Source organism: Mytilus galloprovincialis, chromosome 5, assembly GCF_965363235.1.
Source record: "Mytilus galloprovincialis chromosome 5, xbMytGall1.hap1.1, whole genome shotgun sequence".
Taxonomy (NCBI): Eukaryota; Metazoa; Mollusca; class Bivalvia; order Mytilida; family Mytilidae; genus Mytilus; species Mytilus galloprovincialis.
In genome coordinates, this window is record NC_134842.1 from 11,122,483 (window position 1) to 11,140,696 (window position 18,214).

The following is an 18,214-nucleotide window of genomic DNA, read 5'->3' on the forward strand; positions in this document are numbered from 1 at the left end:
TATTATAAGACGTGTCACGGTACTTTTCTATCCCAAATTCATGTATTTGGTGTTGATGTGATATTTGTTATTCTCATCGGATTTTGTCTAATGCTTAGTTCGTTTCTCTGTGTGTTACATTTTAATGTTGTGTCGTTGTTCTCCTCTTATATTTAATGCGTTTCCCTCAATTTTAGTCTGTTACGCCGATTTTTTCCCCCATCGATTTACGAGTTTTGAACATCGGTATACTTCTGTTGCCTCTATTTTGCATAAACTGGTTTTGCCAAGCAACTACTATGACGCTTAATGTAAAATATTACAAAGCTAGAAAACTAAAGATTTTTATTGTGTTATACATATTAGTTATAATAATGTGTATACAGCAGCCTCTATTTATCTCGGAAAATGTTAAATATATGCATATGTTTATTTTCTTTTTTTTTTCATGTACCTCTTCTGACATCGGACTCGGTATTCTCTCAATCTGAATTTAATGTGCGTATTGTTATGCGTTTTCTTTTCTACATTGGCTAGAGGTATAAGGGAGGGTTGAGATCTCAAAAAACATGTTTAACCCCGTCGCATTTTTGCGCTGTCCCAAGTCAGGACATTCTGGCCTTTGTTAGTCTTGTATGATTTTTTTTTAGTTTCTTGTGTAAAATACGGAGTTTAGTATGGCGTCCATTATCCCTGTACTAGTATAGATATTTGTTTAGGGACCAGCTTAAGGACGCCTCCGAGAGCGGGAGTTTCTCGATGTATTGAAGACTATTGGTGACCTTCTGCTGTTGTCTGTTCTATGGTAGGAATGTTGTCTCTTTGACACATTCCCCATTTCCATTCTCAATTATATTTTCATTCACTATTCCACCATGAACTTTTAAGCAATCCTAATTTCCCTATGCATCATACATAATTATACCGTACTCTTTTTTGAAAAGTTTAAACATTGCAATGCCCATATGTGTTATATACACACCGCTTTATAGGATTACTTAAAAAAACACATACAAGATTTAAAATTCAATGCATCATGAGGTTGTGGCGAACAATTGAAAAGCTTGTTGAAAGATTTGTGATAACATGAACACATGCTTAATGAGATAACTCTTACAAAGAAGTCAGGAAAGGATGATGAATTTTAAAAGCGTAATTGCTGTCGATGTCACATCATATCTCACCCATTTTTTTCATAAGGACAGTTTGTATTTAAGGGTCACTTAAAACACTGGTGGAAATACTTATCAGTGACAATATCATTTTATTGTCTTCCGAACTTTCTTCCAAAACTCCTCCTCTTCTGTCAAACCACCTGACCATCGTATATATGTTGATATTGTTAAAAGTGTATGTAAAGACTTCGGCATATCATCAGGTGATACGGTCTCTAACATTATAATCAAAAGTGAGTCTGCACGCTTTAAAAACTTTTTATGGGCAAGTCGCATTTCAAACAGACACCAATCACTCTGTATCATTGCTCGTGACAGAATAAGTATAACTTTTCTACTTCGAGCAATTCCGTTTGCGATATTGTCAATAATTAATTTTCCTCCGTCAAAATCGCGATGATGAATACACAGTTTACGGTCGTTTATTTCGACCATTTTGACAAATTTTTCCTTCACCCACTCTTGGTCTTCTTCGCAATAAACGACAAATCCCGAATATAAGATATTTGACACATCATCCATGCCTTCGTAACCTTTTCGTCGCACATGACAGAGATATATTGCATGACGTATGTGCCATCGACCTTTATATACCAAACTTACAAGCATGACAACAAAAATACCAATTGTTGATAACACTGTAAATGCTATAAGAAGTTCGTTAATACTTTCACATTCTCTGTCTGAAGGAAAGTAACTTTTTAACAATGAACCATGTAACTCGATAGGTGTGCTACATATATAATCCTCAGGGTATTGCTTAAATTTTTCTGACTTTTCTTCTATCCACTTCCTTAGCCAAAGTAGTTTACAAGTGCATGAAAAAGGATTATTAGCTAGATATATACTTTTTAGATTTCTTCTCAAGTCCGGTGGAAATAACGATTCTTTGAATACTGTGATGTAGTTCATATCAAGTCTCAGTACTTCGATGGATGATACATTCTGGAACGCTGTGTTACCTTTCCACGTCTTAATATGATTTTGTGACAAATCAAGATATCTTAATTTCGGAAGTCTGAAAATCAAATTCTTCGGTATTGTTGTCAATGCACAATGTCTTATAGTCAAATTTAGCAGATTTTTCAAAGGAATAAGCATTCTGAACAACACATCATTAGTCACATTAAACTTGTTCTCACTTAAATCCAAAACTTCTAATTGTGGTAGATGGTTAAACATTTCATCCGGATTGAAGTGGAAACGTTCCGCACTTACGGAAGTAAATGGAAAATAGTTCGCTGAAAAGTTTAAGCTTTGTATAGTATTACTTCTGAATGCCAAGCTCTCAATTTTATATAAACGTCCGCCAGTATTACCTATACTCAATTTTCTCAATGAAGTCAAGTTATAAAAAGTATTGTTCAGGATACGCTTCACCGGATTTTTTCCTATTTTGAGCGTATGAAGATTGTCAAGGCATGAGAAACGGTTTTCGAAATATATGATGAAATTAGACTTGATTTGTAAAATTTCAAGATTCGGAAAAAAACAATCATTTGGTGTCCCGAACATATTCGCTTTTAATTCAATGTAGTTGTAATCTACCAAAAGTGTTTTCAGCTTAGGAGCATGATCAGTGATAAATGTCTGTATACTGTTGAACTTCACACTTAAATATTCTAATTCAGGAAGATGGCGACTAAGTGATGTAAAATTCAATATCTTTAATGTATTGCCTTCCGATATAAGGGTTTTTATTTTGAATTGCGGTACCGATAAGGCCTGATATATAGTTGACAGATCTTTGCGCCAATAAAACCAATTAAGTATAACAGTATGAAGATAAGCAGAGCGTATTCCCCTTAATGTGTCAGCTACTTGGTATATTGTAAGGTTTTTGTTTCCGCTCAGGTCTATTTTTTCCAAAAAAAGCAGTTTCGAAAAAGCATCTTTTGACATAGTTTGAACACGGTTCCCACGTAAGACAAGTACAGTTAACTTTAACATTGTTAGATTTGACATTGTATTTTGATTAATGACGTGCAGATAATTTCCAGAAAATATTAGCACTTTAGTGTCATCTGGTAGTTTTGGTATATATTGCAGCTCTCTGTGATTGTGACATGTAACATTAGCTCTGTAGCATTTACACAGCTGAGGACAACCTTCTACAACGACACTATAAATCAACAAAAACTGTAACACTCCATAAATGGTAGTCGACATGGTGGTATATTTATCCTTCTCAAAAACCTGACCTGAAAAAAAATGGATTTTGTTTACATTATGCTCAACAGTCAATATTGGTTTGACTCCAAAAATTCAGAGGCAACGCATTTTTGGTAGTAGCAGTATAAGTAGATATTTACTCTTAACTAATGGACTCTTATGTTAACCTACCATAAATATAGATTACATATAGGGGACATATCAAAATAGTGTTGACGCTATATAACATAACCATCTAAGAATAGGATCGTTCCAGAGTCTTTGTAACTAAATGATAGATGGACGTATTTTTTTTTAACTTCACCACATCCTTACGTTAAAAACTATAAACATATTGTTTGCTTCTGTAAATAGAATACGTTTAATCTTCAACATCTTGGAAAATACTCTTACTCATAACTCTTATTGGTGTTTGTTTAATGCAACCCATGCGGATGGAAAACATTGCTGTACTCATCAGTGTTTTTTTTTTTTTTTTTTTTTTTTTTTTTTTTTTTTTTTTTTTTTTTTTTTTTTTTTTTTTAGACTTATTCCCCTAATAGACATTTCAAAAGATCTATAGAATTTCAGCGAAACAGTTTGATTAATTAACGCATTCTTGAATTTTAGGTTTACAACAATGAACAAAACCAATACCACATAGCAAGCTATATAAGGCCTCCAAAAAGATATTTCAAACAAATAAACTAGTGAATGAAATATTTACAAAACAATGACCGAAAGTAAAAACGCATATAATACTCACCAACAAACTACATGCATAACAGGCTCATGACTTGGGACAGGCACATATATAATGTGAGGTTAAAAGAAATTGTCAATTATGGTGCAAAAGACAGGTTAAAATTTAAAAAGTACTAAAACAAACGTGCAAAAAAAGCTTATCCAGTAAAAAAAAAAAGCGAAATAATTTAAGGAAAGGAATACAACAAACAAGCGACACCCCATTCTGAAAAGATGGGTAACTAAATCAGAAGGCGGAAGAAGTGTTTTACGGGTCGTAGAAATTAAAAAAAAAATTACACCATCTAATTACTTCAATTAATAATACATGATAGCTGTAGAAAAATGATTGTATTATTATTCAGAAGAAGCAATCGTGACTTTGGCACTGCATATTCTCTCTCCTAACAAAATTGAAAAGTATGATAGAAAAACAAATAGTCCACGTTAACCACCAAAGAAGTCGAGTTCAAAGAATATACACATAAGAAAATTTGGTACATTTATGAGTGCCAATGAGACAGAAGACGCATAGAAAGGTTTAAGTTGAAGTTTATGAGATATATGCTAATTTTCATTTTAACCTTTATTCAAGCAGTTGCAATTTGTATGCTAACTTAACAGGAATCATCAATGACGCATATTGAGCCCCATGACCAGTGATACGTTCTGACTGACTAAAATTACTTTTCTTTAAAATTCACTACACACAATAAAAACGCAAAGCAATCTCTAGCTGCTATGTACATGAAGAAAACAAATGTTTTCAGTTTCAAAAGGCAAAATAAAAATTTAAAAATAATACGTGTACAACAATATCCTCTCATCCCCTTTAAAGTTAGTCCGAGATTACTCTGAAGTCCAACGGCTGTTTTGCCAGACAAGCTGGGGCCGTGGGACGTCAGAGCTCGTCCCATATCAAAAAGTGGATATTTGCCCACCCAAAATAGATGCGCTGCAAAATGCCGAAATCGATGGGTCACTGTGAAAACTGTCTAATGATGAGAAAATAAAGGTTGGCAGGTAGGTGAAACTTACATAAATGAAGAGATAAATGAAAAATGAACAGATTGATGCCCGATTTATATAATTCCAAGGCCGTCAGTCGGCACCAGAAGCGACGAAGCAGTGCATCTATTTTGGGTGGGCAAATATCCACTTTTTGATATGGGACGAGCTTTGACGTCCCACGGCCCCAGCTTGTCTGGCAAAACAGCCGTTGGACGTCAGAGTAATCTCGGACTACTTTAAAGTTATCAACCATACATCAATAGGGAACGTCTTGTTGAACATAAACGTTTTTTTTTTCTTCTGAACATGCTGTGGGTATAACATAATCTGATATTTCAGAAGCATTCAAAATCACTATAGGTTTTGAACTGTTTGGTGCGAGTCAACGAACAACGAAACCATCACACCCCCTGCCACGTGTAACGGCGACCCTATGTTTTGGAACAGTATTATGTCCCTTTAAAATGGACTATTGTAAAATAAACATTTGATTACTATTGCTAATATGAATTGTTGATAAAAATTGTTGTTTTACATTTCAATCATATTTAATTACATTATTGTGCTGTAATTCATTGAATTTATTCTCAGATTTTGTTGAATTTGCAACTTATAATTTAGTTATAGAGTGTTTACATTGAAAAGTATTTATTAAATAATTGCTAAGATAAATGGTTGTTCTTGGATACACCAAATTAGTAAACAAACCAAAAACTTCTCACAATAATGATAAAAAAAAAAAAAAAAAAACATCTCACAACCTAAAGGTAAAAAACAAGATCTCACAAAACCAAGATGGCGACCTCCAAAATGACGACCATCACTCGTTCCTGACCGATGGCACAAAATTATTCAAACGCTAACCAAACGCCTTCGGGCACCGAGCCGACCGTGCGAGTGCTGTATAGCCAGTCAAGGTCGTTAAACACTTCCATTTGTTGTTTTTTGTACTGGGCTTGTTTTCATAAGCCACTTTGGTTAATATAACGACCTCTCATGTTAGCTTTTAACTTGTTTACATAAGCCACCTTAGTTGATATAACGACCTCTCGTATTAGCTTTTGGCTTGTTCTCATAAGCCACTTTGGTTGATATAACGACCTCTCATTTCAGCTTTTGGCTTGTTTTCATACGCCACTTTGGTTGATATAACGACCTCTCATGTTAGCTTTTGGCTAGTAGGCGTCAATGCTGTTGATACAGTTAAATGTGTTACGTAACATTGTCAAATCTAACAGTTATTATGCTTATTTGATGATAATTTCAATTTTTCAAGATATTGGCATGTTTATGTACGTAATAATGATGAGTAATTATTTCAGTTTAACTTTACAGACTCCGAGACTGATTATAGATTGGCACAGAGATAAAGTATTGTATTGATATTTATAGAATGTAAATGCAATTAATTGCATGATAGATGAAAAATTTCAAATGGTTTAAAGAAAGTTAAACTTAGATTGTTTAGATAGAATGGTATATTTTGATCATATTTGTCTTATCTAACACATTCAGTAATTATATATAGCTCAAGAGGAATGTGTATGAATCGGCAGGAACACATTGTAAAGTTCCTCATTGTTGTATCCTTTAGACCCATGAAAAGGGCTGTCGCTTACGTCATTTTATTTTATGTTAACTTGCTTCAAGACTATTATGTTTATGTAGATATAGGCTTGGATGCCAACATCATTGTTTCAGTCCGATTGACGTTTTTTCATACGCAAATGTGAGCCTCTGGTTCACGTAATCGCTTTTGGCCTTTTATAATAAAGAGCTGTTTTTGCATGATTGTTTTATTCTATAGTAAATATCTCTTAAACACATACAGAATATCTGCATCTTAGACAGTTATATTGTTTCAATAGCATTTGACACAACAGTTTACTGGGTGACGATTCAGTTTAACTATTTGTTTAATTTTGTTGTTCAAGTTTTTTTCAGCACTTGTTTTCAGTGATGGTTATGATATGAGATAGTACACGTGTGTTATAACTGATATTGGAGATGACCTGGCCAGCATTTCTAGTGTTCAAATGGTGAATAGAATGAATTGGAATGTGTTCCGTGTGCAATATTTATGGAAATACGGTCTATATATAATAGAGATTCATACCTGCCTTGTTTTTAAACTTCATGGCTTCAGTTTTTTTAAGGTGGGAGGAATGTAACGGCGACCCTGTTTTGAAACAGTATTATGTCCCTTTAAAATGGACTGTTGTAAAATAAACATTTAATTACTATTGTTAATATGAATTATTGATAAAAATTGTTGTTTAACATTTCAATCATATTTAGTTACATTATTGTGCTATAATTCATTGAATTTATTCTCAGATTTTGTTGAATTTAGTTATAGAGTGTTTATATTTGAATAGTATTTGTTAAATAATTGCTAAGATAAACAATTGTACTGGGCATGTTTTCTTAAGCCACTGTGGTTGATATAACGACCTCTCATGTTAGCTTTTGGCTTGTATACATAAGCCACCTTGGTCATGTAACGACCTCTCATTTTAGCTTTTGGCTTGTTTTCATAAGCCACTTTGGTTGATATAACGACCTCTCATTTTAGCTTTTGGCTTGTTTGCATAAGCCACTTTGGTTGATATAACGACCTCTCATTTTGACTTTTATTTAAGAGCTTACTGGTCTTGCACAGACCTCAGTCACGGTCTTCATGAAAGGTCTAGCACAGACTTTGCTGACTAACTAGTCTTGCACAGACCTTGCTCACCGTGTACACAAAAGGTGTTGTCTACACGAAAGGTGTAATGAATTTCAGTGCATCTAGACACAATGTCGCTATTATGTCTAGAATTATAATGCATCTAGACAAAGGTTAAAATGACAGATTAAGCTATGTCACTTTTATGTGAATTTTAACTTGCTTTTAATATTCATGTTTCATGTTTTTACCAATTTTACAAATTGTTGCTATTTGTTGAATTATGTAATTTGCTAATTAACTATGAAAACTTGCAAGTGTTAAGTCATACAAAGTCAAATATGAAGGATCAGAGACTCCGGATTCCGATACCTACTCTTTACACGGTCGGGGTAGAATATGTAAAAGTTGACACAGAAAATACACAACGTAAAAACCCTTCCGGTTACATGTACGAAAAAAATACACTTCGCGTTAAAAAGTCGCAAACCCCCTTAAATAAAAAAAAATCGGGCACATGACGTTTTCGCTTTTTTTACCTGTAAAACGATAGGACATTTGCGCTTCAAATACTATGGACATTTCCGCTTTTAATTTTGATTCACCTGTATTAATTTGACCGGACATTTGCGCTTTTTACCTATAGTCGTCTACCTGTAATTTTAATGAAAAGTAATCATCACGTTAATTAGCACCCCAGTAAAGAATCGAGAAAGAGAAACTTGATTATTTATTTGAAATTAGGACGGAATAACAGTCTGAACAGATAACATTCGCTAAACTTGTTCACTCTTTAGACTTTAGCTATCAAGCTAAACTGACATGTGATGACTTGACGTGTTTTTATGTCTTTAGAATGTTTACTTTAGCTTTATATAAACTTTAAAACATATATCAATGCGCTTTGAAATGTGCTTTGAAACTATTTTTTTTTAACTTTTTATCATAAAGAACAATATGACTAACTCTTCAAGGTCAAACCTGCCGGTCCCTAGCCCAAACAAAAGGGGAGTGTAGTCATAACAATCAAATATTGCAAAAGTGAAATGTGCTATGTAAAAAGCGGAAATGTCCTTCTTTTAAAAAGCGCAAATATCCTATGATCTGAAGCGCAAGTGTCCAAAATAAAAAGCGCAAATGTCCTATGAAAAGGCGCAAACGTCCCGTGCCGAAAAAATCATATCCCGAACATCAACCATTCCATACCGTGATATACCTTTAGCATGTATGCATGTAACTTATACTTTACTTCCGTTTTATTTAGTGAATACCCCCGCTCGCCTGCATAATATTCAGTTGTATTTTTTTTCGGACCACGAGTCTAACAGTATTATTGTTCTTCCCTATGGGTTCTACAGATGCATGACATACATAAAATTAGTTATATAAAATATAATTTGATTAATAACATAAAAATACAAACAAGTTTAAAATTAAATTTACACTCACTTTTGCCGTCTCCAGTTGCTATGTGAATTAACAGGAAGAACTATAGATAAACCAAGAAAAAGTACATAGTTGAACAAGGAAGTCAGTTACAGATCTATGGTAACTTTTAATTGTTATAACTTTGTGTTTTTATTTAACTACCTTTACAAAATACAATGCTAATACGGAAATATTTATTTTAATAGTAATTTGTGAATATCACACCGTGAGAACGAACGTGTACATTGTTGGGCGGTTTTATTCATGTATAACGTTGGTTTTCCCGTTTGAGTGGTTTCACACTATTCATTTGGGGCTCTAAATAGCTTGCTGTTTGGTGTGAGCCAAGGCTCTGCGTTGAAGACCGACGTACTTTGACCTATAACAGTTTACTTTTACAAATTATGACTTGGATGGTGAGTTGTCTCATTCACAGTAGGTAAAGTTGTCCTGCGAGAGAACGTTCTGTGCTGGTGATTCGGTCCTGACGGGTGCTGGTGGGTCCTGATTCTGTGCTGTTGGTTTTGTTTACATTGTATCAGAACGACAATAAAACGACTGTTTTCTTGCTTAATTTTTCTCTGATAGGTCATAAGTACCACACAAAGTATATTACAACAATATTTTATTGCAAAAGTCGTACAAGTTAGTTAAACGAACTTGTCCTGACGCTGTGCTGGTGATAAGAAAAGCGGTCCTGGTTCTGTGCTCCTATGTCCTGGTTCTGTGCCTTTATATTTTAGTCAAAAGTGGCAAATATTCAAGATCATTGATGTTTAACTGTAATTGACTAATTAGCTGTTTTCTTAAAATTGACATTATTGTGAATCTGTTTACTGCAATTATGAAAAAAAGAACCCATCATTTTTGAATTGACTGTTTTCTGTTTTTCTCATTTAAAATGATTTAAACAGCTGTTATCGGTTATCAACATTTTAATGTACTGAAATTAAAAACAAAACAGTACCGGGCCACGTCCACTTGTATTTTTGTCCATCTGATGAGTTAAGCCTTTTTCAACTGATTTTTATAGATCGTTCTTATGTTGTACTGTTATATACCATTGTCCCAGGTTAGGAGGAGGGTTGGGATCCCGCTAACATGTTTAACCCCGCCACATAATTTATGTATGTGCCTGTCCCAAGTCAGGAGCCTGTAATTCAGTGGTTGTCGTTTGTTTATGTGTTACATATTTGTTTTTCGTTCATTTCTTTTTCATAAATAAGGCCGTTAGTTTTCTCGTTTGAATTGTTTTACATTGTCTTATCGGGGCCTTTTATAGCTCACTATGCGGTATGGGCTTTGCTCATTGTTGAAGGCCGTGCGGTGACCTATAGTTGTTATTGTCTGTGTCATTTTTGTCTTTTGTGGATAATTGTCTCATTGGCAATTATACCACATCTTCTTTTTTATATAGACATACAAGACTTACAAATCCAAGCGTCGCCTGACTTGGATCGGGTATTAAAATGCTTGGGGATTCAACATGTTTTGTACGAATCAAAAACAAATGAAGTTGTTCAAGGCAAACACTCAGACTCAGGTGAGCCTGAACACTTCTTAGATGAGTTTGGATAATGAACTCAGTGTAATCTAAACATCCTGAATATTGTTTCTCTGACAAATTTGTATGATACTGTAGATACTTTTCTTTTTATTCAACCAAATGAAACTCAGCCTTGTTTCTGTGCGTTAGAATCATGTATAAGTTCAGCAGCTACAATCAGATTTCTTTGTAAACAAGTTAGTGCTGACTAAAAGGATGACTAGTCTATTATAGTATTGCGTTTTTTCACGTTTTTAAGGTTTTTTTTCGGGGGGGGGGGGGGGGTAGTAAGAGGGAGGTCTGAATTTGTCAGAGAATAAAGACGATATAACCTAGATAACACTAATAGAAATAAGATCTTTTAAGTTTTGCATTTTATAATTCCAAAAGAAAGTCTGTTGTCAAAGATTTTTGATAAAGAATTAAAGGGGGGGGGGGGGGTGAATGATGTGTCCTACTTTTCTATATTTAAATATACTAGAACACACCCGCGAAATCGCGGGCATTCAGAGCGTAGTTTAAAGTATGTAAAGTGTTGTTGGAAGAATTTTGTAAAATATTGAATGACTGGAGAATTTCAGCAAATGTATCATAAGTCATAGGTTATTGGGGACAGGAAAATGTTTTTTTTATCCCTCCTCCTTCATTTCAAAAATTCTCAATTTTTGGTTTTCTATCAATTTCAATATGAACATACATTTAGTATGTTATGAACATTTAAGTAAGGAACCTGTAATTCAGTGGTTGTCGTTTGTTTATGTGTTACATATTTGTTCGTTAATTTTTTTGTACATAAATATGGCCGCTAGTTTTCTCGTTTGAATTGTTTTACATCGTCATTTCGCGGCCTTTTAAAGCTGAGTATGCAATATGGGCTTTGCTCGTTGTTGAAGGCCGGTGAGCTATAGTTGTTAATTTCTGTGTCATTTTGGTCTCTTGTGGAAAGTTGTCTCAACATGGTAATCATACCACATCTTTTTTTTGTTGTTGTAATAAATGAATTGTGTAAAAGATTTAATGACTGGAGAATTTCAGAAAAGGTATCAAAAGTTCAGTGAATAATTTTAGCGCTTATCTGTATATTATGAACATTCATTACTATATAAATAAAGTGTATTTACTTTCAATTCCAAGAACACTAATCGATCTATGGTGGTCATTGATATATATAGATAACAGACCCTCTCCATTTAAAAACTCTGTGACCGCCGTGGATAGAAAACTTGAAAATGATAGCAGATAGAATTAAAATACACTTTATTCGTAGTATATGTATGTTCAAAGTATACAGAAAAACACAAACCAGAAGTCTAATCTGACTTAAAATTTCGTCCAATGACGGGACAATATCCGGATGCCTTTTTTCTCGTTTTTCTTCCAAAATAACTCAATCTGAATAGTCATATAAATGAATGACAAATGCGACTATGCACTGTACCTATAGGACACAGAGGCGTGTTGATTAATTTATTGTGGAAAGAAGAGAAGCGACACACAAAATGAGGTCTTCTCGTTTAAATTGAAATTGAGTGAAAAACGAGTGAACGAAAAAAAATGCCTGACTAGAAATACTTATTTAAATATTGGTAATATCACGAGGCTTTTAAGTTCTGTGTTCCAAACACACATTCTCTGTAGTAATGACTCGTTACTGAGGTATTTCACCTAACGCATTTATTTCATTTGTTGATACAGTGAATTCTCAGTACTATAACATTAACATGTAAACTTTGTATATATTTTTTTAAATCGAAACTAAAGCCAGATATATCAAACATTTGTTTTTTTTATTTATGTGTTTTCAGGACAAAACAATCAACTCAAACACGCCTTGGAAGTAGAATGCGATAAAATGATTGCCCATTTTACCCGCAGGTGGAAGATAGGTCCGCTGCTGTATGCCCTGAGGTAATCGGTGCCCTCAGGTAATCGTTGTTATGCGTCATTGATTAAATTCGCACGAAAATATAGTTCTTATTTAGATAGATCTTAATACCAAATTTTAATGTGACTAAATACCAAAGATGTCAACGAACTTGCCAGGTGATTTTATTATTTGTATTCACCGATCATTCATTTCGTATGTACGTGTTGGGTGGGGATGGCTGGTGAAATTATAAACATTTTTTTTTATGAAAGTTCAATTAATGATCTGATGGCAAGTGAAAAAGTTTGTTCCATCAATTATTTAGTATAATTGCCAATTTGGTTTTTGCTAATTCTAAAAAAAATCACAATCACGACTCTTACTGTTCTTCTCACAAAAAGCGCTTTTTTTTTATTAATACTCACTTGTCCTAATTTGGTAAATATGATTATTAATAAGTGAGCTCCCATTTTTATAAGAGTTCTGTTTCATTAGGGGGGGGGTAAAAATTTTTGCCCTGCATTTTTTACCCCCCCCCCCCCCCCCCTAAAAATCAAATCTCCCTAACTATAACAATAAAATGTAATTAAATTAAATGGGGAATGCCAACTGTTTACAAGGAGGGTTAACCCTATATTTTAAGTACTCATAAACGCATTGTCAAGATGCAATATAGGTAACCAGTTCTTTTTAGTTTTTTAAATTTAATAACCGAATTATTGAATTCAGATACTTTCAATATTGCAAATCATCATTTCACAGTCATCCAAATTAATTTAACATCTCTTATTAATTAATTGTGTCAAGTTATGAAACATATTTAAAACAAAATGCAACATAATAAACTGTTTGGTATGCTTTGATATTTAGAATGTCTTTGACTTTTGAGAACTTCTGCATTCCTTTTATTATATTGTACTGAAAAGCTTTAATTAAACTATTTTTTTAATATGCTATAGTCAAATCAAATGACCACTATGGTAGTATTCCTATTTAACACAGCTTATTGATTTGTTTCACAGATTTTGATTTCCAAGATCTTGTAGAATTGTCCCCTGGGGAAAAGACAGAAATATGGATACTGTTAACTTCTATTTATCACAGTACGGTGGAAGAAGAACTGAATTGAAATGAGGGAATGTATATGTATGTATACATATGTTTGAACATATATTTAATCTTTTATGTTCGGGTACAACACATTTAAAAAGAGTGTGAGTTGTAACAGATTGCATGACCAATCAATTCAATCATCACTGATAAAGTTTCTTGTTCTTTCAGGCAACTAAATTATATGTTACCATCTTTAACTGAAGACCATTTTCAACCACTTTATTTGAAAACATAAGTGAAAACAACTATTTATCAGTAATAACTTTAAAATACTATTGTTCTTCTACTGAAATTTGAACTGGGAATATAAAAAATGTCGGTAAAATAGCATGCACTCACAAAAAAATTTAAAACAAATATTTTCAATAATTCATCATTAACAGGTAAAAGAACAGACTGTCACAACATTATAATTCATATTTTTTTCAAAGGATTATCATTAATGACCAATATTAAGTTTGAATGTAGATAATTGTATGTGATAAAAAAGAGAAAAATTGATTTGAGTGCAAATGAGACCGTATCCATCTAAGACATATTGTATTTGTAAGCTGTTGGGCATTTGGTCATCTGACTTTGTTCCACGGAAAAATCATTTGTGAAGTTTTTCAATAGAGACTCTTTTTTCAGATCTAGGGAAGAAGTTTGTAGCTTCACAATATGAAGTTTTAAAAGCATCAGGTATTATAATTAAAATTTTTGAAAGTCTTGCTATAAGATATAATGTTACTTATATTTTTAAGTATTCAGATTTAAAACTTAGTTGAGAGAAGATGAAAACAGATTATATACATGACTGTAATTCATGAGTAGAAAACAATGTCATGCATGCTGTCTTTGTAAAGAATACAGTTTATCCACACAATGTCATTCATGCTGTCTATGTACAGAATACAGTTTATACACACAATGTCATTCATGCTGTCTATGTACAGAATACAGTTTATACACACAATGTCATTCATGCTGTCTATGTACAGAATACAGTTTATACACACAATGTCATTCATGCCGTCTATGTACAGAATACAGTTTATACACACAATGTCATTCATGCCTCCACACAATGGCATTCATGCTGTCTATGTACAGAATACAGTTTATCCACACAATGTCATTCATGCATTCATGATGTCTATGTACAGAATACAGTTTATCCACACAATGTCATTCATGCTGTCTATGTACAGAATACAGTTTATCCACACAATGGCATTCATGCTGTCTATGTACAGAATACAGTTTATCCACACAATGTCATCCATGCTGTCTATGTACAGAATACAGTTTATACACACAATGGCATTCATGCTGTCTATGTACAGAATACAGTTTATACACACAATGTCATTCATGCTGTCTATGTACAGAATACAGTTTATATGCTGTCTATGTACAGAATACAGATTATACACACAATGGCATTCATGCTGTCTATGTACAGAATACAGTTTATCCACACAATGTCATTCATGCTGTCTATGTACAGAATACAGTTTATCCACACAATGTCATTCATGCTGTCTATGTACAGAATACAGTTTATCCACACAATGTCATTCATGCTGTCTATGTACAGAATACAGTTTATCCACACAATGGCATTCATGCTGTCTATGTACAGAATACAGTTTATCCACACAATGTCATTCATGCTGTCTATGTACAGAATACAGTTTATCCACACAATGGCATTCATGCTGTCTATGTACAGAATACAGTTTATCCACACAATGTCATTCATGCTGTCTATGTACAGAATACAGTTTATCCACACAATGTCATTCATGCTGTCTATGTACAGAATACAGTTTATACACACAATGGCATTCATGCTGTCTATGTACAGAATACAGTTTATACACACAATGGCATTCCTGCTGTCTATGTACAGAATACAGTTTATCCACACAATGGCATTCATGCTGTCTATGTACAGTATACAGTTTATCCACACAATGGCATTCATGCTGTCTATGTACAGAATACAGTTTATCCACACAATGGCATTCATGCTGTCTATGTACAGAATACAGTTTATCCACACAATGGCATTCATGCTGTCTATGTACAGAATACAGTTTATCCTTACAATGGCATTCATGCTGTCTATGAACAGAATACAGTTTATCCACACAATGGCATTCATGCTGTCTATGTACAGAATACAGTTTATCCACACAATGTTATTCATGCATTCATGCTGTCTATGTACAGAATACAGTTTATCCACACAATGTCATTCATGCTATCTATTAACAGAATACAGTTTATCCACACAATGGCATTCATGCTGTCTATGTACAGAATACAGTTTATACACACAATGGCATTCATGCTGTCTATGTACAGAATACAGTTTATACACACAATGGCATTCATGCTGTCTATGTACAGAATACAGTTTATCCACACAATGGCATTCATGCTGTCTATGTACAGAATACAGTTTATACACACGATGGCATTCATGCTGTCTATGAACAGAATACAGTTTATCCACACAATGGCATTCATGCTGTCTATGTACAGAATACAGTTTATCCACACAATGTCATTCATGCATTCATGCTGTCTATGTACAGAATACAGTTTATCCACACAATGTCATTCATGCTGTCTATTAACAGAATACAGTTTATCCACACAATGGCATTCATGCTGTCTATGTACAGAATACAGTTTATACACACAATGGCATTCATGCTGTCTATGTACAGAATACAGTTTATACACACAATGGCATTCATGCTGTCTATGTACAGAATACAGTTTATCCACACAATGGCATTCATGCTGTCTATGTACAGAATACAGTTTATACACACGATGGCATTCATGCTGTCTATGTACAGAATACAGTTTATCCACACGATGGCATTCATGCTGTCTATGTACAGAATACAGTTTATACACACGATGGCATTCATGCTGTCTATGTACAGAATACAGTTTATACACACGATGGCATTCATGCTGTCTATGTACAGAATACAGTTTATCCACACGATGGCATTCATGCTGTCTATGTACAGAATACAGTTTATCCACACGATGGCATTCATGCTGTCTATGTACAGAATACAGTTTATCCACACGATGGCATTCATGCTGTCTATGTACAGAATACAGTTTATCCACACGATGGCATTCATGCTGTCTATGTACAGAATACAGTTTATCCACACGATGGCATTCATGCTGTCTATGTACAGAATACAGTTTATCCACACGATGGCATTCATGCTGTCTATGTACAGAATACAGTTTATCCACACGATGGCATTCATGCTGTCTATGTACAGAATACAGTTTATCCACACGATGGCATTCATGCTGTCTATGTACAGAATACAGTTTATCCACACGATGGCATTCATGCTGTCTATGTACAGAATACAGTTTATCCACACGATGGCATTCATGCTGTCTATGTACAGAATACAGTTTATCCACACGATGGCATTCATGCTGTCTATGTACAGAATACAGTTTATCCACACGATGGCATTCATGCTGTCTATGTATAGAATACAGTCTATCCACACGATGGCATTCATGCTGTCTATATACAGAATACAGTTTATACACACGATGGAATTCATGCTGTCTATGTACAGAATACAGTTTATCCACACGATGGCATTCATGCTGTCTATGTACAGAATACAGTTTATCCACACGATGTCATTCATGCTGTCTATGTACAGAATACAGTTTATACACACGATGGCATACATGCTGTCTATGTACAGAATACAGTTTATACACACAATGTCATTCATGCTGTCTATGTACAGAATACAGTTTATACACACAATGTCATTCATGCTGTCTATGTACAGAATACAGTTTATTCACACAATGTCATTCATGCTGTCTATGTACAGAATACAGTTTATACACACAATGTCATTCATGCTGTCTATGTACAGAATACAGTTTATACACACAATGTCATTCATGCTGTCTATGTACAGAATACAGTTTATACACACAATGTCATTCATGCTGTCTATGTACAGAATACAGTTTATACACACAATGTCATTCATGCTGTCTATGTACAGAATACAGTTTATACACACAATGTCATTCATGCTGTCTATGTACAGAATACAGTTTATACACACAATGTCATTCATGCTGTCTATGTACAGAATACAGTTTATACACACAATGTCATTCATGCTGTCTATGTACAGAATACAGTTTATATGCTGTCTATGTACAGAATACAGTTTATACACACAATGGCATTCATGCTGTCTATGTACAGAATACAGTTTATCCACACAATGTCATTCATGCTGTCTATGTACAGAATACAGTTTATCCACACAATGTCATTCATGCTGTCTATGTACAGAATACAGTTTATACACACAATGGCATTCATGCTGTCTATGTACAGAATACAGTTTATACACACAATGTCATTCATGCTGTCTATGTACAGAATACAGTTTATTCACATAATGTCATTCATGCTGTCTATGTACAGAATACAGTTTATACACATAATGGCATTC

General features: G+C 33.9%; 1 protein-coding gene across 1 annotated transcript; it reads right to left on the reverse strand.

Moving 5' to 3' along the window:
- Positions 1 to 310: 310 nt before the first annotated feature.
- On the reverse strand, positions 311 to 3,372 carry LOC143075132 (toll-like receptor 6). The gene has a single exon (XM_076250446.1). It carries the CDS (start codon positions 3,321 to 3,323, stop codon positions 1,239 to 1,241), a length of 2,085 nt encoding a protein of 694 aa, XP_076106561.1. The 5' UTR covers positions 3,324 to 3,372; the 3' UTR covers positions 311 to 1,238.
- Positions 3,373 to 18,214: the final 14,842 nt, after the last annotated feature.

Coding starts and splice junctions, on each gene's coding strand:
- LOC143075132 (XM_076250446.1), bottom strand. CDS start 3,323: ATGTCGACTACCATTTATGGAGTGTTACAGTTTTTGTTGATTTATAGT.